The 26,392-nt window shown below is 40.0% G+C and overlaps 1 protein-coding gene across 1 annotated transcript in view; it reads left to right on the top strand.

Moving 5' to 3' along the window:
• The window catches only part of RELN (reelin), a 532,864-nt gene that overhangs the window by 427,055 nt on the left and 79,417 nt on the right, over positions 1 to 26,392 (top strand). The window contains 12 exon segments of the mRNA XM_030307797.1: positions 4,441 to 4,598; positions 5,853 to 6,060; positions 7,639 to 7,715; positions 14,294 to 14,452; positions 14,639 to 14,827; positions 15,337 to 15,610; positions 18,089 to 18,229; positions 18,335 to 18,512; positions 21,880 to 21,964; positions 22,805 to 22,987; positions 25,871 to 26,042; positions 26,141 to 26,243. Of these exon segments, the coding sequence (XP_030163657.1) occupies positions 4,441 to 4,598; positions 5,853 to 6,060; positions 7,639 to 7,715; positions 14,294 to 14,452; positions 14,639 to 14,827; positions 15,337 to 15,610; positions 18,089 to 18,229; positions 18,335 to 18,512; positions 21,880 to 21,964; positions 22,805 to 22,987; positions 25,871 to 26,042; positions 26,141 to 26,243 (1,927 nt within the window).

The following is a 26,392-nucleotide window of genomic DNA, read 5'->3' on the forward strand; positions in this document are numbered from 1 at the left end:
TCAGATTCTGTGTCTCCCTCTCTCTCTACCTCTCCCCCGCTCTCACTCTGTCTCTCAAAAATAAATAAACATTAAAAACAATTTTATTTTTTTTTCTTCAACTTTTTTTTTGTTTTTTTTTTTTTTTTTTTTTATTTTTGGGACAGAGAGAGACACAGCATGAACGGGGGAGGGGCAGAGAGAGAGGGAGACACAGAATCGGAAACAGGCTCCAGGCTCCGAGCCATCAGCCCAGAGCCCGACGCGGGGCTCGAACCCACGGACCGCGAGATCGTGACCTGGCTGAAGTCGGACGCTTAACCGACTGCGCCACCCAGGCGCCCCTAAAAACAATTTTAAAAAAATAAAATGTTTTCCAAAATAAATTCCATGCTGTTCAGAAAAATCATTACTCTGCATTCTGCTGTGTCTCCCTGAAAAGGCACGGATAGCTCATTCCCACATTAATAGCATGAATAATTTCAAGACTATATCTCCACTACTTTAAAAAAGATAAACTATGTGGAATCTAGACATGCTTATTAGCTTAACTTTGGCCTACTTCTTTTTGTTGTTGTTGTTGTAGCTATAGCTTTAAAACTATAATTTATTTCATATTTAAGAAGAGTAAATAAAAGTAAGATATACTTGTGGTCTGGTTCTGCATACAAGAATGGGTAACAGTCTTGTTCTGGTTCCTGCAATAAATTCAATTGGAAATTTATTCTGTAGGTGGACAGCATAATACTTTGTCTTTGACTAACCTTCTCCATTGTTCCACCATAATATTCATATGAGTAGTATCAGTACCCAGAGAAGAACTAGTCCAAGGATGAAAGTTATCCAGTCTTCAGTTGACAAAGCCATTCCAATAGTGAGCAGTGAATATCCTAACGTAGAGAGAGGGATGAATTCATGGTGCCACATCAAGAAATTCCTGGGACACCTGAGTGGGTCAGTCGGTGAAGCAGCTGACTCTTGATTTCAGCTTAGATCATGATCTCATGGTTCATGAGTTTGAGCCCCACATTGGCCTCCATGCTGATTGCGCAAAGCCAGCTTGGGATTCTCTCTCCCTCTCTCTGCCTCTCTCTGGCTCTGTCTGAATGAATGAATGAATAAATAAATAAATAAATAAGTAAATAAATTAACTAACTTAAAAAATTCTCTGCATACCAAATCTCTTATAACATGGTAGAAGCATGTGGGATCCCAGGTATGGTAGATTTTTGCTGGTATAAAAAGAGGTTTTCAAGTAAAGATTCAGAAACAGTTTGATGAACAAGTATCCTATTATAAGAAAACAGCTCTTAGGCAAAGAATTACAAGGCATTTCAAGAAACAGACAAGATAACTTTTAACTGTCAGAAACCACCTATTTCTTCAGAGAAGAAATGAAACAGCCACCTCACTTTGGCCTATTTCTTTCTTTCCTTCTTCCGATGGTCTCTCCATGACGACAGTTTTTTTGTTTTGTTTTTTTTTTTTTTAATTTTTTTTTTTCAACGTTTATTTATTTTTGGGACAGAGAGAGACAGAGCATGAACGGGGGAGGGGCAGAGAGAGAGGGAGACACAGAATCTGAAACAGGCTCCAGGCTCTGAGCCATCAGCCCAGAGCCTGACGCGGGGCTCGAACTCACGGACCGCGAGATCGTGACCTGGCTGAAGTCGGACGCTTAACCGACTGCGCCACCCAGGCGCCCCAGTTTTTTTGTTTTTAAAACGTTTATTCTGGTTTGAGAGACAGAGAGCAACAGAGAATGAGCAGGGGAAGAGCAGAGAGAGAAGGAGACACAGGATCTGAAGGAGGCTTCAGGCTCTGAGCTGTCAGCACAGAGCCTGATGCAGGGCTGGAACCCACAAGCCATGAGATCGTGGCCCGAGCCAAAGTCGGACGCTTAACTGACTGAGCCACCCAGGCGCCCCCATGACGACAGTTATTTAGTTAATTTCTTAGTAGTCCTTCTTTTTATTCCAGCAACCCTGAGGTTGCTAATTTCTCGTGCTCAGTTCCAAGACTGTGCAGTGGAGAGTAGGACAGAGCAGCAGTAGGCATCGGGAACCAGGCACAACTTGGAAAAATTTAAATGAAGCAAAACTTGGCTGATGTCGTGAATGGTGAAAGCTTTCTTGCTTTGGTTTACATCTGCCAACTAAAAGCCATCCAGCAAAGATAAAGAGAAGGAAAAGAGGTACAATGTCTTGCCCTATTTCTTTGAAATATGGGCTCCCAGCTAGGACCTTAGCTATGATTCATCATGTCCTGGACTCACCCTATTAACCAAATAATTCATCATTTTGTTTTGTTTTGTTTTTTCTTTATTTAAATATGGATTCCTTAATTCTGAGCTCCTGAGGTCTTGTACCTTCTCAAATATCTAACAGTGCACTCTGCTTCTTGGGTCAATAGGAGTCTTAGACCTAGGGGTGCCTCCTCTCTCTGGCCAGACCAGACCCTCGTTCTCTTATTGTTATGAAAATAATAGGGACTCCCAAGAAACAGATGGGTGAAAGTGTTTCACTTGCCCTTCATTCATTATCAAATTACCCAAGCATCTAGATTTACCCAACAGTGGGAATCTTCAACCTTCTAAATGCTTCTGGGCCTCAACCTGAGCCTGCTTCTTCCATGAAGTAGGGCAGTCAATAGAGATGCCCTGATCTTGCCCAAATAGGAGGACTTAGAGTAGAGGAAACTTGTTGTTACCTCTTTCTTACTTTCCATGGGATAGAAGTTGTGCATCTATTGTTTCTCTCTATTATAGAAACAGAAAAGGAAGAGATAAGAATGACTTTTAATCAAAGAGGACTTGTATCAGAGAATTGGCATGTTTTCCTTTTTATCAAAAGATACACCTGTCTTTTGAGAGGAGCACAGAAGCCTTGCCATTTTCCTTAAAGGCAGCAATTGGCAAAAGCTGCTGATCATTAATTCCATTTACTTCCTTTGAGAGGAAAAACATCTGCACAACCTAAATAACATTACAACCCCAAACGGAGGAATTTTCCCCAGGTCCATGACACTACCACTGTATTTTCTTTTTTCCCTTTCTTTCTTTCTTCTTTTTTTTTTTTTTTTTTTGCTTTGTATTTTGTCTTAAAAAATAAAACCAACATATTTTGAATTAGTTTCAAAGGAAATAAAAGATGTTTACCTACCTCTTAACACACTGAAGAATGTGTGCTAAGACTTGCAGTAATAGGTGATTAATCTCTGAACACTTACCTAGTAAACACCATTTTTGGTTACATACTGCGGATTTGCCAAGAGTAGGTGACTTAAAATAATGAAGAAAAAAATCCAGGTTGATGGTTCTGTGTTGCCAAATAATCAAAGCTATGAAGAGCTAGAAAGAAATGAATTCTGACACTACTGTATTATTTCCACAATAATGGAGAGGACAAGGAACCAACTTTGTCTATAGTTATCCTTGACAATCTTCATTAATCTTTAAGATTCTTTACCCTTATTTACTAAGAAACTGGATTCACTCACAAGTCTATAAATATTGGCAGCAAAATTAATTGGACTCCAGGTAACCTAATCCATCTTCCTTCTCTGATGTCAGTAGAACTGAGAAGGAAGAGGTGTTTTCCTGGTGTGATATTATAGATGTGGATGGGTTTCCATATATTTGAAAAGAGAGATGTCCTGAAGGGATTGCAAAGGCTGGGAAGCAACTGGGACAAGTGTTCATTTGGCAGTGTCCAGAATGTTGTGGAGGAGGAAGCACTGGGCAACAGCCCAGCCCACTGGTGTTCCAGGATTTTGAAGCACTGGAACCAGGTCTCTTTTTTGTTCATTGGCAGAAACCAGTGGTCACTGGCAGCCCAGCTGGTTGCTAAGAGTCCACAGAATGAGTGTCTTAGAGATTTGAAGTTGAGAGATGAAGAGGGAGCCAACAGGTAGGAGTAGCATTGTTAGTATGAACTTAACTCTTTCCTGTCAGAATCACATCAGTGGCAAATAGCTAGAGTCCCCCTTATATGTCTTAACAAAGAGCATTCTATTTGATGGTCTCAAAAATTCCTAAATGGCCTCTTCTGAAAATACCCATAAAATTAGTGCAATGGAAGGGAGAAATACTAATTAAGTGAAAGGAATACCTTTCTGGTTTCTGTTACTAAAAGAGTATGAGATGGAAAATATACAAGTAAAAACCTATATTACATTTCTGGCCATCAAAAATCTTCTGTACCTGATAATCCTCCTGGTATTGAAACATTTAGGCTGAAGAAGAAATAAACAGGCTGAGAAAGAAAACAGGCTGAAGAAGAAAAATAGGCTAAGAAAGCTGTGAGAGAGACACCTTATTATGAAGGTCAAGTGTCCAATCAAGAAGACATGACTTTCAAATAAACATTAATCTTTTTTTAATTTTTCTGAACCGCTCTGTATTTCAGTGCTTTTGTACGCAATGTTGGTACAAGAAACACATGTGTTGTTTTTTCCTGACAGTAAAACCAGATTCCGATGGATTCAGGAGAGCAGCTCACAGAAGAACGTGCCTCCCTTTGGTTTGGATGGAGTGTACATATCCGAGCCTTGTCCCAGCTACTGCAGTGGCCATGGGGACTGTGTTTCAGGGGTGTGTTTCTGTGACCTGGGCTACACCGGTAAGGCCACAGACATGCATCTGGTGGTTTGTTTGTAAAATATTAATCTCTGGTTACTGTATGCCATGTTACTTCTTCCAAGGAAACAGATTCTGAGATGATTCTTCTTTAAGTCCTAATCGTAGGAATTTGCCACCCAGGCCCTTGAAGTGCTAAGATATTCTGTAGTTTTGAGCTGCCTAAGGAAAAAAAACCATGGTAATGCCAATTTCACTCCCTAAAGGAGATTTATTTATTAGTAAACTGATAGTAGTTAACATTGCTTTAGGCTCTGCTTTATGAGGCACTATAGTAAGTGCTTTTCATTTCATCTCACTGAATTCTAACAAAAACCCTATGCCATTGTACATACTATTATTGTCCTTGTTTATATTTGAGGAAACCAAGACAGAGAGGCTTAGTATCTCTCCCCAGGTCACCCAGCTAGGAATTGCTGTAGCTAGGCTTCAAACTCTAGCAAGTCATTCTCTAGAACTCAAACCTAAGCTCTCCCTTGACCACTTGGCTGCAAGGGGCTCTCTGTGTTCTTTACATTGCTTTTTATATGGCATGTAATTTTATACATGCAAAGTAAAAATCAGTGTAAGAAATGATAAATCCAGGGCTGCCAAAAGAGGACTTTACAAGAGAAATATTTCTGACCATGGTCACCGTTGGCTCTTGCTACAAGGAAAAATAAAAAGTGAGCTGAGATTAAAGAGTAAAATTGGAGAAAATGTTACAAGCTTCAAAAATCTTTTTGTAGAGTTTTTCCTGGAGGCAACTTCAAAAGGATTCCTCCCAGATTTTCAGTGCTCTGCCCTTCTTCTGGCGCATGACCAAAGATGAACATATGTTGTTGCAGGCCTTCTGTGGAGTGCCCAGCCACTCCTGGTTTCAAGGGTGTGTTTTTTTAAATCTGAAATTAACTCTCCTTATTGATCCTCTGATAGAAGGACAGCAAAGGAACACATTTTATTGTGGACAAAATCTGTCAGTTTGCACAAATCCTCTGAGTAGCAAGAACCATGGAAATGTGTGGTTCCCAGTGTCTCTCTACTAAGGAATAAAAAATGATAGAGGTGGAATAGTGTTTTGTAATGATAGTAGTGATGGCTGTACTTCAGACAGACAATTGTGAGATACAGATTTTCCATGTGGCTTCTTTCCCCTAACACCTGTGGAAATGCTTCTTTAGCCCGGGCTCTGAATGTACCTTCTAATGTTTCATGATTTCAACAAAGCCTCTCTCCTGTGTATTTCTTTTCTTGGAAGCTGCACAAGGAACCTGTGTGTCTAATGTCCCTAATCACAGTGAGATGTTCGATAGGTTTGAGGGGAAGCTCAGCCCTCTGTGGTATAAGATAACTGGAGGCCAGGTTGGAACTGGCTGTGGAACACTGAATGATGGCAAATCTCTCTACTTCAATGGCCCCGGGAAAAGGGAAGCAAGGACTGTCCCTCTGGACACCAGGAGTATCAGGTGAATAGTTTATTGGTACACTTCTCCATGAAGATTCACCATGCCTTGTGGTCAAACCTAAAACACTCTGTTATCCTATTGAGGACTTACATAATAAGGTTTCTCTCTATATATTTTGATATTTAAAAATGAAGTATAACTTCAACTCCATAATAAAATAGTTTCTGCAAAATGTATACCACAATTCATTAACCAGCCTACAGACATCACCAAAGTCTGTGTGTCTAATGTATGTCAGCTTGGTTGTCTAAAGTTCATTGTTACTATGAAGACTATTTGATATTATTTTCATATATGCCAGGTGAAGCAAGGATTTTTTTTCAACTTTAAATTTTGTGTCTGGGGGCGCCTGGGTGGCGCAGTCGGTTAAGCGTCCGACTTCAGCCAGGTCACGATCTCGCGGTCCGTGGGTTCGAGCCTCGCGTCGGGCTCTGGGCCGATGGCTCGGAGCCTGGAGCCTGTTTCCGATTCTGTGTCTCCCTCTCTCTCTGCCCCTCCCCCGTTCATGCTCTGTCTCTCTCTGTCCCAAAAATAAATAAACGTTGAAAAAAAAAATTAAAAAAAAAAAAATTTTGTGTCTGAAAATGATACATTCCGTTTATCGAAGTGTATTTGTATTCACTTATTAAAAACTGTCCCAGGGGCACCTGACCGGCTCAGTTGGTAGAGCATCCGACTCTTGATCTCAGGTTGTGAGGTCAAGCCCCATATTGGGTGTGGAGCCCTCTAAAAATAATAATAATAATAATAATAAAATAAAAATAAAAACTGCTCCTGAAATTTAAAATACCTATACTGACACCTACTGGTAAAATAAAGAACTGCTTAGTTTTAAGGTCAAATGAAATAGTAGCACACCTAAAATAAAACTGTGCTTTTTGTATTACTATCAATTAAATTATTTGAGAATCGGAAGAAGGGAAGCAGAAGAAATATTTTAAGCTTATAGGCCTTGTCCTCACTAAAATCTGGGGTTCTGTGTCACGTTTTTTCTGCCTTTAGTCTCATTCCCTTTCCTTCTAAGTTGTCACAGTGGGCTCCTGTCATGTATGTAGGCCCTCTCTGTTGGTTTACTATGGATGGAGGGCTAATTTACATCACACTGAGTGAGTGTCAGCTGTGAAAAATTAAACCATCCAAGTCTAAGTCAGCAATATAAGTAATTATGTGGCCCTAAACTAATGCAGCATTTGGCTTCTTAATGTTAGTTTTTTCTTCATCCTGAATTTCCAAGAATAGTATGATCTCAATCTAAGGAATGACCATTTCAGTGATTTCACTAAATTATGCCAGACTTTCACAATGAAGTGAAGTTCAATTGTTTCCTTTTGTTTAAATCATTGTTGCAGAATAAAATTAATGGTTGTTAGGAAACTTTAAAATGCTTATAGAATTAACTTGCTACATAATCTATGCAGCTTCTGATTTTCATATGCCCGTTGTGTTTAAAAGTAACATTTCAGAATTACAGAATTTTTTTTAAATTTTCTGTGTCAAAACACAGAAGGTTAAATCTCTTCTGAACTTACCTATTTATGAATAAACTGAAGTTTGGGTTTTTGGGGTTTTTTTCACCAGACTCGTTCAGTTTTATATACAAATTGGAAGCAAAACTTCAGGGATTACCTGCATCAAACCAAGAGCTAGAAATGAAGGTAAGTTGCTATATCTCTATAGAAATTATAGTTACTATTGGCACATTAGTGTTTTTTCTTCCCAAAGTTGGCCAGGATTTTGCAAACTGAGACACTTTCTTTCTCTTCTCTTTTCCATCATTAAATGGGTAGCTGCATGGAGCCATGATGCCTTAGGTTCCTCATCTAGATCCTTAAGCCTGAAAAGCTCATGGATCCTATCAGAGTCTATTTGTTTTAAGGAATGCAATTCCTTTATAACTTTCAATAGGAAGAAAAAGAGACTTTTACATTTAGTGCGGGGCTAGAAGTTTTTGCATAGGGTGTTATTTACTGAATGCAGATCAGACCCTGGCCATAAACGTTCTGGGGGTACTAGTATCCTTTGGTAGAAGGAACAGTTCTTGGTAAGGATAAACATTAACTTTTCCTGAGCACCTGATATATGCAAGGCACTATTCCAAGTGTTTTATCTGTTAACTCATTTAATCTCCATCATACCTCTTTGCCATAGGTACTATTAGTCCAATTTTACAGATAGAGAAACTGAGACACAAGCAGGTCAAGCAACTTACCCAAGATCATGCAGTCAGTAAGTGAATGAGCAGGGATTCAAACCACTGATGCACATTCCAGAATGGATGTCTTAACCTCCTGCATACTGCTTCTCTCCTTGCCCAGAACTCCACTTCTCTAGGCATCCATACCATCTCCTGCCTCAGTGGTTCAGTTCTGAAAAAAATGCAAAAGGTCTGTAACATATATAAGTGGCCTCCAGGAGCTCTGCGAGTAGGATGGGATCCTTAAGGAACCCAAATATGAGTTTCCCTAATACAAAATCTGTGGGCTTCTCAGAAGGGTCCTCCTACAAACCTTGATCTCATGAAAGGCACATAAAAAGTTTTGTAGTATGTAAGTTTACTATCTCAGGCATGACTGTATAAAACATATTGGCTTAGGGGCACCTGGGTGGCTCAGTCGGTTGAGCATCTGACTTCGACTCAGGTCATGATCTCATGGTTTGTGAGTTCGAGCCCTGCATTGGGCTCTGTGCTGACAGCTTGGAGCCTGGAGTCTGCTTTGGATTCTGTGTCTCCTTCTCTCTCTGCCCCTTTCCCACTCATGCTCTGTCTCTCTCTGTCTCTCAAAAAATGAATAAATGTTAAAAAAAAAAACATAAAATAAAAAACATATTGGCTTAAACTGTACCTGTGAGTCCATGGAGCTAGTGATAGCTCTAATGGTCAATCCTAAATGTCCTTGGCCATGTCACCACTAACTGAGACGTTTCATGACGTTTTCTGAGTATCTCAGTACTTTTAGTCTAGTAATTATCCAGATTGTATATTTACTGAAACATCTGTAGATGTTTCTGTAAAAGTTTCTGTAGAGGTAAAAGTTTCTTTAAAAGTTTAGAACGTTTTACAGACTATTTTGCATTCCCTAATCTCTTCAACAAAGATTTATTCAAGAATCTGCTCTAAGCCACGTCCATTCTAGGCTGTGGATACAGTGTCTCCAATCATGTGACACGTTATTCAAGATGTGCTAGGTTATGGTGCAATAAGGAACAACCCTTTAAATCTCAGTGGGTTAAAACAGTAAGATTTCTTCTTAGTGCTACATTTTCATTGAGGCTCATCTGAGGTCCTCATTCCAGCATGCAGGACAAGCTGCTGCTGGATAGATTCTAGGTGTTGCCAACTATGTGGCAGAGAGAAAGAGACAGTGTGGTGAAGGGGACCCCAAGTCCAAACCACCAAGTGCCAGAAGCGGAAGAAGCCCTGACCAGAGCAGACAAAAGCCCCATCCATAGGGACACTTCCATTTTAGTGAGAAGAATCAGAATATAGACAATAAAGAAAAGAAATAAGCAAGATGTTAACTTGGCAGGCTAGACAGAAATAAATCACCTGAAGAGATGGCCAGTTGTTGATGGGGAGATTTGATTTAGATAGAGTGATCTGGGAGGGGGCTCACTGAGGAAGTGACATTTAAACTGAAATCTAAAGGATGAAAAGGAGGCAGCACAGGATGAGCTCAGGGCAAGTTTTCCAAGTCAGAAGAAACAGCAAAGGCCAGCAGAAAAGAATTCTGATGTTGGAGAACAGAAAGAAGGCTAGTGTGGGGGTGACTGGGTGTCTCAGTTGAACATCCAATTTCAGCTCAGGTCATAATCTCATGGTTCATGAGTTCGAGCCCACGTTGGGCTCCCTGCTGTCAGCACAGAGCTCGCTTCAGATCCTCTGTCCCCCCTCTCTCTACCCCTCCCCCACTTGTGCACGGTCTGTCAAAAATAAATAAAACATTTAAAAAAATAGTTTAAGAGGAAGAAAGAAAGGGAGGGAGGGAGGGAGAAAGAGATGAAGGAAGGAAGGAAGGAAGGAAGGAAGGAAGGAAGGAAGGAAGGAAGGAAGGAGGGAGGGAGGCTAGTGTGGCTTGGAACTCCTGGAGATGAGGGGCAGAAGTCCCGTTGTGCAGAGAGCCTTGCTAGCCACGGTAAGGAGATGGGGTCTGAATCCATGCATCTTGGACACCAGCTGAGGGCTCTTAGCCCAGGCAACGATATAATCTTATGTAAATTTTTACAAGATCACCCTACAGAAATAACAAGTAGTTCAAAACACGTGACTGTTTATGGAACATGTTCTCTGCCCCCGGGGCACAGGCAGGAGCTTTGAGGGCTACAGAGGAAGACAGGGTCCTGTCCTCAAGACCTTATTTCCTGATTGGAGAGGTAGAGCTTTTTAACATTTTCTTTAATCTTGGTAATAAAATTACTGTAAAATACTTGGTGGTTGGAACAGTGTAGCAATTGTGTGTATGACTCTTCTGAAAATCACAGATCCGTATCCCTATGTGTATATGAACTTTAAAGAGGAGAACTGACCAGAGTATTCTGGGAAGCATCCGCTTGTCATAGACATGAAAGTTCTGCTCTACACTTAGCCTCTGACCACGAGTGCTGTTGCCTCAGGGCAGATTCCCTTAAGATCCTTTTAGCAACAAGCAACTTTTCTCAACTTGCTCTTGAGCCATTTTCTTAAACTCATTGCTAGCCTTGTAATTGACACCCCACAGGCGTTTCTAGGCCTTGTCTGGAAAACGGGTTGTTAAAATGTAAATCTGCCTAAATCCTTGAACAAATCTCTTCCAGTTGATGAAAGTAAAGATTTTTTACTTACTCAAGCTGAAGCATTAATTTACATATTTGGAATTAAAACCAAAATTAGACTATTTTCAATAAGACTGGGCAGAACACAGATGGAGTTGTAATTTAAAAAGAGAAATGTTGTACATGCCGAAAACACTCAGTAGATGAGCTAAAATGGCTTGGTTTTTTTTTCAGATGTGCCATGTGTCAGATGACACAGCTAATGGGACTCAACAATTTACATAAAGTATAGATACTGCTGTTTCCCTTTCTTGAATTCCTTCATTCTTTCATACTTCTCTGGAAGGCACTCCTTTATTGTCCTTTGGGATTGGGCCCTAATCCTAGACTTTCTTGTGACCCTCCTAAAAAAGCAAATGAGGAAAAGGATTGTAAGCAGAAACCAAATGGAATATGGACCCCTTGAGTCATGCTTCTCATTGATACCTGAATCCTCTAGGAAGCTTCAAAATGTAGGTTCTGATTCAGCAGAACTGGGTTGGTATAAATTTCTCCAAGACTGAGTGGCTTAGAGCAACAAACATTAGTTATCTTCTCATTTCTGTGAGTTGGGAATTCAGGAACAGCTTAGCTGGGTGGCTCTGGCTCAGGATCTTCCATAAAGTTGCATACAAGATAAAAGCCAGGAGGGGGGCAGTCATCTAAAGACCCAACCAGGGTTGGAGGATCTATTTCCAAGATGCTCATTTACATGGCTGTTTGGCAAGTGGCCTCAGTTTCTCACTGTGTGAACCTGTCCCTTGGCTGTTTGAGTGTCCCCTATTACCCGTCAGCTAGCTTTCCTCAGAGCAAGAGATCCATGAGAGAGAGCAAGGAAGAAAGCACAATGCTTTTTATGGCCTAGTGTCAAAAGTCAGACACTGTCATTCCTACCATATTCTGCTTATTACATGTAAGTTACTAAGTCCAATGGCACACACACACAGAAAAGGAGAATTAAGCTCCACTCTTTGAAGGGAAGAGTGTCAAAGAATTTGTGGACATGTTTTAACCACCACAGGTAAAGCCTGTTCCCAGCAGATACAGGTGCTGGTCCTGAGACCATACGTTGAGTAGAGGGTATTAGAAAGGACCAGCCAGTGAGATTTTATTCTCATGATGCTTCCTTTCTGGTACTGTAATCTACCTTCTGGATAGGTCACCCCTCAGACAGATGACTGTCTAAATTATTCTCTCTCTCCCTCTCTCTCTCTCATCTAATTAAATGTAAACCCTGTCAACACAAATTAATAACCACAAGAAAAACTAAATTTTGAAGTGTCCACTCTTTCACCCAAAATCACATTAAAAGCCAATAGGACATATTTTGAGCAAACATCAAGGGTTAGGGGTGAGAGTTTTGTCAGCCATTCCTCAACTTAACTAGAATAAAGACCAGAAACAGACTACCTGCCATTTTCTTCATGAACTTTAGTTGACTCTCTTCCTCCAATACATGCATCTACAGCCACCCACTGAAGCTCTAACTGCCAATCTAACTACACCTGTATACATCACACTCTCTCCCCAAAGATTTCCTCTTCTTTGTGCTATTTTTATGTTCTCATTAAAAATGATGATATCTATTTTAAATATGGTAAGATTAATTTTCCCGAGATTTCTCATTTTTTGCATGTTAGTCATTGTTGTTCCTGGCATCATTCCTTGTCAGATGTGGTGACAATAAATCCATGTGCAATCAATTAGCCTTAAAAGGCTTTCTTCTGGTTCTATATTTTATCCTAATAGTTCCTGAAACTTAGTTTTAGTAAACTCTTAGTTGTTCAGCATGATAAAAGGATTAAGAAATTCCTATCAGTCAATGATGTAGAAATTAAAAAGTTATTGTATGTACCATTAATGATTTAAAATTTTCTAGGGCTCCTGGGTGGCTCAGTCCATTAAGTGTCCGACTCTTGGTTTTGTCTCAGTTCACACAATTCGTGGGTTCAATCCCCACATTGGGCTCTGCATTGATGATGCAGAGCCTACTTGGATTCTCTCTCTCCCTCTCTCTCTGTGCCCCTCCCCCACTCATGCACATGTGTGTATGCATTCTCTCTCAAAATGAGTAAACTTTAAAACTTTCCAAAAAGGTTAAGGTATTACAAAATTAGTATAACAAATACAACTTTACCAAACATAATTTCTATGAATACCCAGAAAGTACTTTGGTATCCCCCATCATAATTATAAATATGCAGTCTTAGGAACAGTTATGGGATAGACAATTAGATAGATGCAGGAAAGCCATCTGCCCTTTCCATCAATAGCAATAGATGGATAGATGGATGGATGGATAGACAGATGGATAGATAGATAGATAGATAGATAGATACCCTGTTGATTCCTTCCATTTCATCATTAGCAATTTTTTTTTTTTTTTTGCATCCAACCTTACACTTTCCCCATGTCCTCTTTTAAAATAGAAAAGTTTCGGGGCGCCTGGGTGGCGCAGTCGGTTAAGCGTCCGACTTCAGCCAGGTCACGATCTCGCGGTCCGTGAGTTCGAGCCCCGCGTCGGGCTCTGGGCTGATGGCTCAGAGCCTGGAGCCTGTTTCCGACTCTGTGACTCCCTCTCTCTCTGCCCCTCCCCCGTTCATGCTCTGTCTCTCTCTGTCCCAAAAATAAATAAACGTTGAAAAAAAAAATTAAAAAAAAAATAAAAATAAAAAAAAATAAAATAGAAAAGTTTCCAGAAGAGGTAGCAGGGGCAGCACATGTCGTCCGTAACTTTAATGAGCAGGTCCATAAATCATGTCACTTTGGCAACAGGTGAAGGGGTGTTGGGTAGATGGGGTGGGTGAAGAGGGGAAGGGTGACCCAGAAAGGAAGACATAACTAACATTGGAGGGGAGTGAATTTTCTGCTTTGCTATTTAGTAAATGACTTCATTTCAGCTTCAGTAACTAAAGTCTGACAAAGTATGAAGTGCCAGTAAAAGGATCTTTCTGTTGAATAGAATTTCAGATTGGGCCATGCTTACTTACTGTCTGTGCTTCGGCAGAAAAAAAACACTACTTGATTTTGTGCCGAGGAGATTGAGATATTTCTTCTGAGTGTATAATAATGATATGAGACTTGGTAATGTTCAGGACAGAATCTAAAATTCAAATGCATGATCTGGAGTGGATTTTTACAACCCCCTTACCAACCTACTCATCACTCATACAGAGCTGAGTAGTCTTTTAAAAAGCTTATGGTTTTGTTTTTTGGGTTTTTTTCTCTCTATTTCCTGGGAGTTGGTGCATTAGAAACTGTCAAGGAATTGATGAGCCTTCAGGTCTACTAATTCATTCCTTGGAAGTTAGATGAATGTGCGCTCATTCTATGAGATGCAATTTGAAGTTTCTGCTGCAGTCTTGCCATTTAAAAAATACTGTTCCTTGCCTTTTTTGCCCTGGGAAAGCTGTCCAAGTAACTGGATTTATGTCTTTTAACTCAGGGCTTGTTGTTCAGTATTCAAATGACAATGGCATACTCTGGCATTTGCTTCGAGAGTTGGACTTCATGTCATTTCTGGAACCACAGATCATTTCCATTGACCTGCCACGGGAGGCGAAGACCTCCGCTACAGCTTTTCGATGGTGGCAACCCCAACACGGCAAGTTACTACTCACCCCACCCTTCCTGGTAGCATTGAGAGCACACAGTTAAAGCTGCATTGTGCTATATGCTTCTTAATTTGCTTTCAGTTTCTAGACAATATGATTTAAAATCACAATCATAAAGGTATTCATATTGCTCTGTAATAAACCTTCTCTAACTGCCTTTATTCATCTGATTGCAGGCAAGCATTCAGCCCAGTGGGCCTTGGATGATGTCCTTATAGGAATGAATGACAGCTCTCAAACTGGGTTTCAGGACAAATTTGATGGCTCCATAGATTTGCAAGCCAGCTGGTACCGAATACAAGGAGGTCAAGTCGGCATTGACTGTCTCTCTATGGATACTGCTCTGATATTCACTGAAAACATAGGTATATATTTTCACCAGATAAGGGGAGAATATTTAATTAACTAGAGGACTAAATGAACTAAAACCCAAGAGGAGCCTGTCTAATGCAAAACTGTGTACATAACTGCCTGTGCTGGGGGAGACCCTTGGGGACAAAAGGAGTTGGATTGACCTCTACTACAACTCAGTGCATTCAATGGCAGCCTGCGTTAGAACTGTCCTTCATGTGTGATCTAAGGTTTCTTGAAAGCAGAGCAAAACATCTCTATCTGAAGACATTCCCATGTTTCATAATTTGCAGAATTGCAGATGTAAGACTCTTCAAGGTGGTAACACTTTTCAAATTAGCAGCCTGCCATATGTCCAAGTCTAGGCTAACCCAAATAACAACAGTTAATTGGGAGATAAAAAGTCACTTCAGATAAGACATGGTTTTCATTTGCTATTGAAAGTGTTCATTACAAGCACAGATGCCAAATAAGCAAAGAGAGAACGATTATGTGCTACCATTAAACTCTTCCTTTTTTGTAGGAAAACCTCGTTATGCTGAGACCTGGGACTTCCACGTGTCAGCATCGACCTTCTTGCAGTTTGAAATGAGCATGGGGTGTAGCAAGCCCTTCAGCGACGCCCACAGTGTGCAGCTCCAGTATTCTCTAAACAATGGCAGGGACTGGCATCTCGTCACTGAAGAGTGTGTTCCTCCAACCATTGGCTGTCTGCACTACACAGAAAGTTCCGATTACACCTCAGAAAGATTCCAGAACTGGAAGCGAATCACTGTCTACCTTCCCCTCGCCACCATGTGAGAATTGTTGTTTGGCTTCATGTCAGAACTTTAGATTCCTGTCACCTAATTTGAAAATAATTGCAATTCTACTTGGCAATTCTATTACTCTCTCATGATAATTATGCGTGGGGTATGCCAGGGGAGGAAAAACAAGTAAAGGTACAAGGTGCTATGGGTTGAGATTTTTTTTTTAAATGTAGTGAATGAGTTCCAAAAGTTTTACAGGTCTCAACTTTTCCTTGGGAACATGAAGTCTGCCCACCAGATTGACTTGTAAAAATGGGTTCTGTGCTGCTGTAAAAATAAGTTATCTACCCAATAGCCCCAGAGTGATACTTGTTTACGTCAAGCAGTATGTAAAGTCACATACATATGGAAGAGTACCCTTAGTTTCTTTCTTTTCATTCTCAGTACCACAGTAGGAATAAAAAATTGGTTCCTTTGGAACACTCTTATGTTTTTTATCTTTCTTCCCCTCCCTGGCATATTTCAGATCACTGTCAGGAGTTGTATGAGGGCTTACAGCAGGCTTCCACTTTGGGAGTTTAGGCATTTGGGTGATTTGGGGATCTTTCTAGGAACCAATGTGCACCGTAGTGGCTGGTTAGAGATTGTGCCATCCTGGGACTGCTTCCCTTGGATTCCTGCCTCTCCCCGCCACTACTACATTCTGAATGACAGGCAAGTTGGCCTCTGCAGGCTGCATTTGCCAGCTTCCTGCATCGGCTGGCTTCCTGATAGATGTAATGGCAGACACTGGCAGGATAATCAGAGCAGAAAGAGAGATAAACCAGGACATTCCTCCCCCTTCCCTTTCTGTGTCAAGTGCATCTTGGCCAACTTCAGTGGCTCCAGCTCCCTGGAGATAGCCCTCCATGTAACCCTGGCCTCTGGGCACCAGCAACCATGTCTGCTCCCTCTGCCCCTCCAGCTTGGACTGGTAGTGGCCTCCTGACTTTGCTCAACTCTGGTTTCCTCACCCACCCCTGTTGGCTTCTCAGCTCTGGCACTAACTATGCCTCCAGTTCCCTGTGTTAAATTCTGTCTATATCAAATACTTATAGTGGTTTCCATTTAGCTGATTCAATTCTGATTCAGAGATGCACAACCAAGTGGAGGAAAAAAATGCAGGAAACCAAAGGATTTCATTGTTTAACCTAAAATGGTTTCCTCTGGATCCTCAGAGAAGTGCTTACCTGTAACTCATTTATTCACTTTATTTTTATTCCACAAACATTTATTGAATATCTGTTATGTTTTAGAACACTGATACAGAATGAATAAGCCGACGCCAGGATCCAAATATATTATTTAGGATAACATACATCTAAGCAGTTGTTTATGATATAAAATGGTGACCATGATAATAGGGATTTTATTGAAACACAGTAGGGTACTACCTAAGTGAGTTTTGGGGGAGTTGAGAGAGATTCCTGGAGGAGCCAGTGTGTGAACTGAATAAGCGAGTAGAGCTTGTCCAGGTGAAAAGGGTTCGTGGAAAGGCATTTATGCTTTGTAAGCCAAAACAAAATCCCAAAGACCAGAAAAAGCTTGAGCTGATGGGGAAATTCAAGGATTCGGTATTGCTGGAGTATAATTATGAGGCAAGAAACGGGGAAAGATAAGACAAGGGAAGAGGTCAGATGATGAAGGGGCCGCATATATGGGCCTAAGCCAGTTGGCCTTGACATTGTTCAAGCCACCATGCTGGCAGCCATGTTGCATTGAGGGAATACTTGTGTAGGGGAAACAATAGCCCTTAAAATGTTACTATTGAAATTGTTCTTCAAGTAGACTGTGTTCCCTATTCCAAATAACTAACAAAATTCTGTGCGATCTGTTCCTAAATGAGGGTCTGTGACTGCTGTTTGTTAAAGCTGCATATCTTTCTAGATAAGGTGATCTTCTGACAGTCTATTCCAAGTTGCATATTGCAAATATAAAAGAAAATACGGGAACGCCTCACATCATTCTCACCCTCAACTTTAGGGAGCTAGAACCCCAGGCACCAAAATGGAGGCAGAACATCCACGGGGCTTCCATTTTAGTGTCTCAGAAACCGTTTAGGGACCGTAGAACAGGGACCTCAAGGCAAGAACTTTATGAGATTTCAACTTTTCTCATGTGTATCATCTTTCATCTCATTTCCCATCCTGAACGACAGTAAATGCCTGAAAGCAAAAATCAAAATCGGACACGCTGTTCGAACACAGAATAAATCGATAGTTTGAAATAACTTTCCCGTCCCAGGTGCATTCAGAGACACTTGCGTGGAAGAAAGGGTGAAATATTTAAAAAACACGTTTTCTTCTACTCTCTTGCCGGTGGGTTCAGCAGGCAAGGGCACCCAGTACTTGGTATGAGAAGGGAGTATTTTGAAGTAAAGGAAATTGGAATGGGGAGGAGGGCTCTTCAAAGTGAAAGGAGAGTTAAAATAAATGTTCTCCTACTGTCAGGGTTGCTTGTCGAACCAAGTGTGTTTTCTTTGGTTAGATCTCCCAGGACCCGGTTCAGGTGGATTCAGTCCAACTACACCATGGGGGCAGACTCCTGGGCTATTGACAATGTTGTGCTGGCTTCAGGGTGCCCCTGGATGTGCTCAGGAAGAGGGATTTGCGATGCTGGACGCTGTGTGTAAGTCAATAAAACTGGCAGTTTCTTTCTTTACCCTGCAAAAATAAAAATGGCTTTTGAACTCATGACAAAGAATGCCTTTCCACCACTCCTTTTTTTTCTTAGGTGTGACCGGGGCTTTGGGGGAGCCTCCTGTGTGCCCATGGTCCCCCTGCCCTCGATTCTTAAGGATGATTTCAACGGAAACCTACATCCCGACCTTTGGCCTGAAGTGTATGGTGCGGAGAGGGGGAATCTGAATGGCGAAACCATCAAATCTGGAACATCACTCATCTTTAAAGGGGTTAGATAAGATTCTGCTCCTCTACACTGCTACCAGAATTCCTTCCTCACACACTGCTCCACACAAATGCATTCCTGAATCTTCTCAGATGATGCATAATTTTATACCTAGCTGTTGTCTGCTAGCCCGGACCATGTTTCCTCCTCTGTTCAGCACAGTCATTCTTTAGGATTAATTAGGCATAAAATATTTCCTCTACTTTGATAATCAGACCTCCATTACTTTCTGCTGGAATTATACACACACACACACACACACACACACACACACACACACACACAAATTATGCATATGCAGTTTCTAGAATCTTGACTTCTGGAATGTAGCGGTTTATGTGGTGTTGAATACATAACTTGCAGAATTGTAGAAACTGATTTTATAAAAGGTCTTTGCCATTTCCTTTCTTTTTCCCCCCTTTTCCTCCTGTTAATGGAGCCCTTTCATGACTTCAAGAAAGCCAAACTTGTGAGTCAAGTGACCTAGCATTCTCGGACATTGTTAGTATGTTTTTGTATTTCAACCTAGATGTCTGGTGAGAGAGACGTTAAGCAATTATGTGAAGCACTGTACCGGTTGGCACATCTTCCTGTGTGAATATATGCTTTATTGCATCTCCCAGCATGGGGAAATCAGCTGATCTAGATGTGCAAATGAAATCTTTAACAATAATCTGCATGGGTTTCTGTACAACCCTAATGATGAACACCTAATACTTAGAAAATTGGACACTCTGGAACTTTTTCAATTATAGCTGATAGATACTGCTTATCACCCTTGTTTGAATCCTGAACTCTTTTCAAGCTTGGATGAGAGAGAAAAAACCCTTAGGGGTTTGAGAGATTTATAAGTCCCTAAGAGCTATGAGAGGCCAAAGAAATGGAGGTGGGACCCTTCAGGATGGAAACTACTGGTTTTTCTGTGTGTGTGTGTGTGTGTGTGTGTGTGCGCGCGCGTGCATGTTTGTGTGTTTTCAGTCTTGTCTGAGGCATTAGCTCTCATGACCACTGGCTCACTTCCCATCTGTTTGCAACAGGGACAAGACCAAAAAAGTGGAAGCCCTGAGACTTTTCATGATTTAAATATCTTTACCTGATAAATTTTTAAGTAATGGAATTAACCTGGTCCCTAGATCCTATAAAGGAGGAAGACACACGGTGTTTTCTATTTTCCCTTTAGCCATCCAAATGCAAGAGCAGCCAAGCATTATACGTGTTAGACATATTATCTATCAGCCCTGCAAGACGGAGAGAGGGCTCAGCATGTGCCATTCAGTAGCCTGCAGTTTGACCTAGAAAGGCATTCTTTCGTAAAAAAGGAAATGATAGTACCTCTTTAATGTTTATAGATTCAGTAGCACTATCAGCTATTCAAATAGCTTGTTGGATACCAAAGAACTCCCACATTTAGCCCAAATGGATGAATGAATCCAGAAAAAGGATGAGAAAAGAAACCTATCTATGGGAGCTAGAATATACACAGGAGCAGGGCCTACAAGTTCCATCATGTAATTAATATCAAGGGCCGAACTATAAGCCGATACTGCAAACGTGAAACATACTTTCATGTAGGTCATGCCCACTTTCTACACAGTCTTTCCTACAAGATGCAACGTGAAATGGTCGTTTTATGGCTAATCTGTATTTGCCCACGGGAACCACTTTATCCTTAAATTCCATAATCAAGGGGGCAGAGTCATCATATTCTTCTAACTTACTGTTAGTAAGGGATCTTTATTAGCTGGATCTATTAACTACCCACCTCAGAGCTTTTTCATGGCAAGTTGAAGAAGTCACCATTCCTCATAACCTCCACCTCTACATGGCACCAAGCTGTAAGACCCTTCAAGGCTTTGTGCTTATCAGAGTATGAGGGAGAGAGGAGAGACAGTGAGACATGAAGAATAGGCATTGATTAGATGCCACAGACTGATCAGGGCAGTGAGTTATTAGGATAAAAGAAAAACGAAGATTGGGAATAGAAGGATTTTCAAATGCAACCTTCAATCCTAGAAGCTTGAATCTATGCGTTATAAAGTTCGGGGATACATATGCATGCGGTTACTTTTTCATTACAGTATTAAATCATTCTCAAATTCTAAATTTAGCATTATCTGGCTTTCTTCTCCCCACAGCCAAAGATGATTTAATAAACCAAACACTAGTGTCCCATAAAGGGTGGAAGATAAGTTTCACAGTCTGACATATCTGGGTTTGAATTCTACCACTACTGCTTTTAAACTGTACAATCTTGAGCAAGTTACTTTCTCTGAGTACCAGTTTCCTTCTGTGCATCAGAAAGATAATAATTTCTTGCCCTTACAAGTTTATGTGTTTTAAAGAAGTGTCTATTTTAGAACCCAGCATGTTATAGACATTCAGTAATATGGTTGCCATGACAAAATTAGTTCTATTTAAAATTTTTCAGTTGTTGAGCATTGTGCTTTCTAGTAAATATTAAGAAAAAGAGGAAGAGTTTACTTTCTCTAGCTAAAATTACATTGGGTGTTTGTTAGTTGATAATTAAGAAATCCAGTGTCCATTCAGTATCACATAGCCCTATGTCGCCTAAGAGTCATTTCATTCAGAAGTCATAGCCAAGTAAGAAACTAAATAGTAATGCCTATTTGTACCTTAGGACATATGCATAGAGAAATTCTATTTTCCTGGCTGTCACTGCAGTGCTTTAAACACACGGAGAAAACAAGCTACGGAGCTGTCAATCCCAGGCAACCAGAAATAGTTAATTAGCAGAAAAAATTACCAAAGCTAATGCGATCGCTTTCTTTCTTCTTTGGCTTCTCTGCATGAACAGTTACAGCCGAAGCATGGGGACTTGCTTAGTTATGCCTTATTTAACTTGACCAACTGGAGGGTGTTGTGTCAGCCTGAATGAGAGCCTCCCAGGGCTGTCAGCATGCACAAAGGAGTAGTAAGTTCCTGAGACTCCTTGGAACACTGTAAAAGTTACCTATTAATTCCCAACTTCCAGCAGGCTCACTTGGCAGAGAATTTCCGTCTGATTCCTCATTACTCCTCTCATGGCATGCTGTGGTCAAAGGAGGCAACTTTTTTAAAAAGGCCTGTAGATATGTAATGCTATCGTTTTTGCACTGCTTTTCGTAAAAGTCACAGCAAAGCGTGGTTTAGAGTTGAGACAATGAAATTGTGTTATGCAATCATAGGACATGAGAGCCTCAAGAAAGGGAAAATCATCAATTTTTCCTTTTGAACTGGACCAAACATTGCTTCTTGATCATTACTTATATGTATCTATTACTTAGTTAATACAAGTTAAGTGTTTAAAAGTCAAAGGAAAATAATTTTGCAGATGAAATAAAGTTGCTTAACGTATATGTTGTTGTTTTCAGGAAGGACTGAGGATGTTTATTTCAAGAGATCTCGACTGTACCAATACTATGTATGTCCAGTTTTCACTTAGATTTATAGCAAAAGGTAAGCTATTTCTATGGGTAGAATTCATTATTTCCCTTCAGAAGAACTCCCTCTTACCTTGCACAATTACTCCCCCACAAAGAAAAAATGGATTTGAGGCCCATAGATTCTCTTACATCGAAGAACTAACATAAACTTGAGTAAATAAACATTCACAAATGTGCTTCTATAATCTAAGTGCGTCTTAATATAAGGGTAAGGTAACTACTGATTTTGCAATAATTTCATATAGGTGTAGTAAGTAATCATGCTAGTTCTATGGTAAATTTATCATCATGTCCCTGAGTCTTTTTTCCACCACCACTTCCTAGGTGTAAGGATTTTATGTTTTAAAATTTTAACTTATGGAAATTTTGGATTTTCTTTGACAGATGTGAACCCAAAAGAGACAGCTCTTTGCCACTATGACCTTTCATATTAACTAAACCATTTTCTCGACAAATAATGCCATTTGGATGTAATAAACTTTCAAGTTGATTTTTGCTTGTATCCTAAGATTTAAACATTTGACCTTTTGTAAAATTGCGATGCCTGTAGAATCAAAATTTTCTGATGTAATATTTCCTAACTGAAATATAGAAAGAAATGTGTTCATATCTGAGAAAGAGAGAGATACTGTCATGTGAAAATCTAAGATCTGGTGTGCATTTTGAGATACATTCATACAGAAAGCCCCACCTGTCATAGCTTTAAGCTGCCTCCCAAGCATTTGGACTATAAAGCCTCTATGCAAATACAGGTCAGCTTATGCATCAATGCCCGAAGAATAGTCTCTTAGAACATACCACTTCCCCATTTTTATCACAATATGTTTTATGCCTGTGGTTATCTTCTTTTTAGGTACCCCAGAGAGGTCTCACTCTATTCTATTACAATTCTCCATCAATGGGGGAATCACTTGGCTCCTAATGGATGAATTTTACTTCCCTCAAACAACAAACATACTTTTCATTAATGTCCCCTTGCCATATACTGCCCAAACCAACGCTACAAGATTCAGACTCTGGCAGCCTTATAATAATGGTAAGAATGCCCATGTTCTCCTATGATCAAAACTGACTGTGACCTTTTAACGTGTGTTTATAAGATGTGGAGGGAGTGTTTGTCAACTGAGTGGTTTAGTTGTCCATAACACACGTTTTGCATGCTTCCCTTTTGAGGCGTCTCAATGAATATTTAACTTTATATATCTTTATCACCTCTTTGTACTTGACTCATAAGTTCTCCTGCTAATGTAAATATAGCAAAAGCCTCTTACAGAGCTAAGGTTTTTAAAAAATAATTCAGCATTATCATTAGCCACTCATCAACTATAACTACATTCTTGCTAAATTCATTTAGGAATACATAGTTCTTCTGAATGTGGCATTTCAGTAGTGAGATAGAACAACATTGTAGCAAAATACCATGACAAAAACAGAGGGACTTACACCAAGCAGATAGTGGCTTAGATAAAATATTCTTATCACATACACTCGATTCAGTGATAAGTTAAAGTGAATGTATAATTTAATAGCATTTTCAAATGGTTACAGAAAATGATTTTACAAATTTGTAATGTTTTATTGCTTCCAATATTTCTATTAACTGCTGATTATAAAGGACCAGACTCTACCAAATCATGCATTTAATGGCCTGAGTAAGCATGGAGATATCACATTAAGCAGATTCTTTGCAGAGGTAACACAGAAATGGATAAGAAAACTCTACTGCTGTCTCTAAAATTTAACCTGAATATTTACTTTATAACTCAAAAACCAAAGAAAAATGTAACTTATTATGAACAGTAAAAATAATCTTTTAAAATCACCAAATAAAAGTGGAAAGAAAGAAAGGAAGGAAGGAAGGAAGGAAGGAAGGAAGGAAGGAAGAAAAAGAAAAGAAAAAGAAAAAAATGTGGGAGTTTCACAGTCCAAAGGATCATTGTCTTCACGGTATGATTAGAATGCTTACCTGATTATTATTTTTATTTTTTAAACTTATTTTCAAGTTAGTTAACATACAGTGTAGTCTTGGCTTCAGGAATAGAACCCAGTGATTCATCTCTTAAGTGTGACACCCACTGCTCATCCTGAAAAGTGCCTTCCTTAATGCTTGTCACCCATTTAAGCCACCCCCCCCCAACCTGCCCCTCCAGCAACCTTCAGTTTGTTCTCTGTATTTAAGTCTCTCATTACCTGATTTTTCTTCACTGTTTTCACCAAATGCTTCCAAAACAAGAAAAGAGAAGACTACTTGAATTAGAACAGTGATAGATTTAGAGAGACACATGTGACTTCATTTAAAACTACAGGCTCCTATTTCTAGATTCTTTGTTTTATGGATTTTTTAAACTTTTTATTTATTTTTGAGAGACAGAGGGAGGCAGAGCATGAGCCAAGGAAGGGCAGAGAGAGAGGGGGACACAGAATCTGAAGCAGGCTCCAGGCTCTGAGCTGTCGGCACAGAGCCCGATGCCGGGCTCAAACTCATGAACTGTGAGATCATGACCTGAGCCGAAGTCAGACCCTTAATTGACTGAGCCACCGAGGTGCCCCTCTAGATGCTTTTATTTTATTTTATTTTATTTTATTTTATTTTATTTTTAAGAACTGTAGTAAAAGTAAAAATCAGTGAGGAAGCAACCTTGGGGAATCCTGATGTTTCTGTTTGGCATGGTCTTATCCCCTTGTTTCCTTCAGTCCAAACAGTGCTTTGCAAAAGCAGCCTGGGTTTGCCCTTCTTATCTACTCAGTAATATCTTTAAACACCCAGCCTATGCTGCTGAATCAAATTCTGTGACAGCCTAAGTAGTGATTTTACTGGTTTTCTGTACATTTCCATGTCGCTTCAAATAAACATAAAACTTTTGAAAAGTGTTAAGAAAAAAAAATGTATATAACACAGGGTATTTTCTTCTTTGTAGTTTTTTTTTTAATTTTTATTTGAGAGAGAGCGCACGGGAGAGGGTTGGAAGGAGAGAGGGAATCTCAAGCAGGCTCTACGCTCAGCACAGAGCCCAACATGGGGCTCGATCCCACAACTCTGGGATCATGACCTGAGCCAAAATCAAGAGGCAGACAATCAACCAGCTGAGCCACATAGGCACCCCTCTTCTGTGTAGTTTTTAACAATTAAATAAAATTATGCATTAGGTCAATGTTTTAGTGACCACAGTCCTTTGACCTGACCAAAGCATGATGCTAAGTCATGGGTTGACTCTAAAAGCTCATTAGTTGGGGCACTTGAGTGGCTCAGTCAGTTGAGCGACTGACTTTGGCTCAGGTCATGATCTCACAGTTCATGAATTCGAGCCCCACATCGGGCTCACTGCTGTCAGAGCAGAGCCTACTTGGGATTCTCTCTCTCCCTCTCTCTCTGCCCCTCCCCTGTTGGCACTCTCTATCTCAAAAATAAGTAAACATTTAAAAAATAAAATAAATAAATAAATAAATAAATAAATAAATAAATAAAATAAAAGGTCATGAGTTTCTCCTTGGATAGACTAGTGTACCTCAGTTTGCAATCCACAAGCTTGATCACCCATCTTCACAGATTTAGATATCTTACAGATTCCACTAAACCGTGAAAACATAACTCAAATCCCATTGTTGGGGGTTGGGCGGGGGGGTCGTTAGCACCACTGTAACTGGAAGGCAGCGCACTTTCACAAACTGTCTCAGCTTCCTGAAATCAGTGAGGCTGTTCCATGCTATGTCAATTTAATATGACTGAAAACTTAATTTTTTGTCCTACTTGAACCACTGTAGGTACACTGTTATATAGTTTCTGTTTCTTTTTCTGGAAGGCCTATATCCAACCTGTTGTCACTGATTGCCTTCTATCCTTTACTTTCTTTCCTTGAGCAAAAATATGTCTCTGATTTGTACTATTGGAAAACCTTTTTTTAACCCCAAAATGCCTTAGGTAAAAAAGAAGAAATCTGGATTGTTGACGACTTCATTATTGATGGGAATAATCTAAACAACCCTCTGATGCTTCTGGATACATTTGACTTTGGACCCAGAGAAGACAATTGGTTTTTCTATCCCGGTGGTAACATTGGTCTTTATTGCCCATATTCTTCGAAAGGAGCCCCGTAAGTCTTTAATTGAGATGCTAAAAATAAAACCACTGCTGTACACAAATCATGATGAACTTTTGCCCTAACGGATTTCTGGTTTTCTTACATAACAGTGAGGAAGATTCAGCTATGGTATTTGTTTCAAATGAAGTTGGTGAGCATTCCATTACCACTCGTGACCTGGATGTGAATGAGAACACCATCATCCAATTTGAGGTACTTGACTCTGTTCTATCAGAAATGCTTTCAGTTATATCTTGAACAAAAGCCAGGAAAGCAAAGGAAAATCTCAGATAATTTCATGCATTATAACTTCCCATTTTTTGCAAGGACCAAAAAAGGTTTTACATCACAATTCATTTTTA

Source organism: Lynx canadensis, chromosome A2 (genome assembly GCF_007474595.2).
Source record: "Lynx canadensis isolate LIC74 chromosome A2, mLynCan4.pri.v2, whole genome shotgun sequence".
In the NCBI taxonomy this organism is placed as follows: Eukaryota; Metazoa; Chordata; class Mammalia; order Carnivora; family Felidae; genus Lynx; species Lynx canadensis.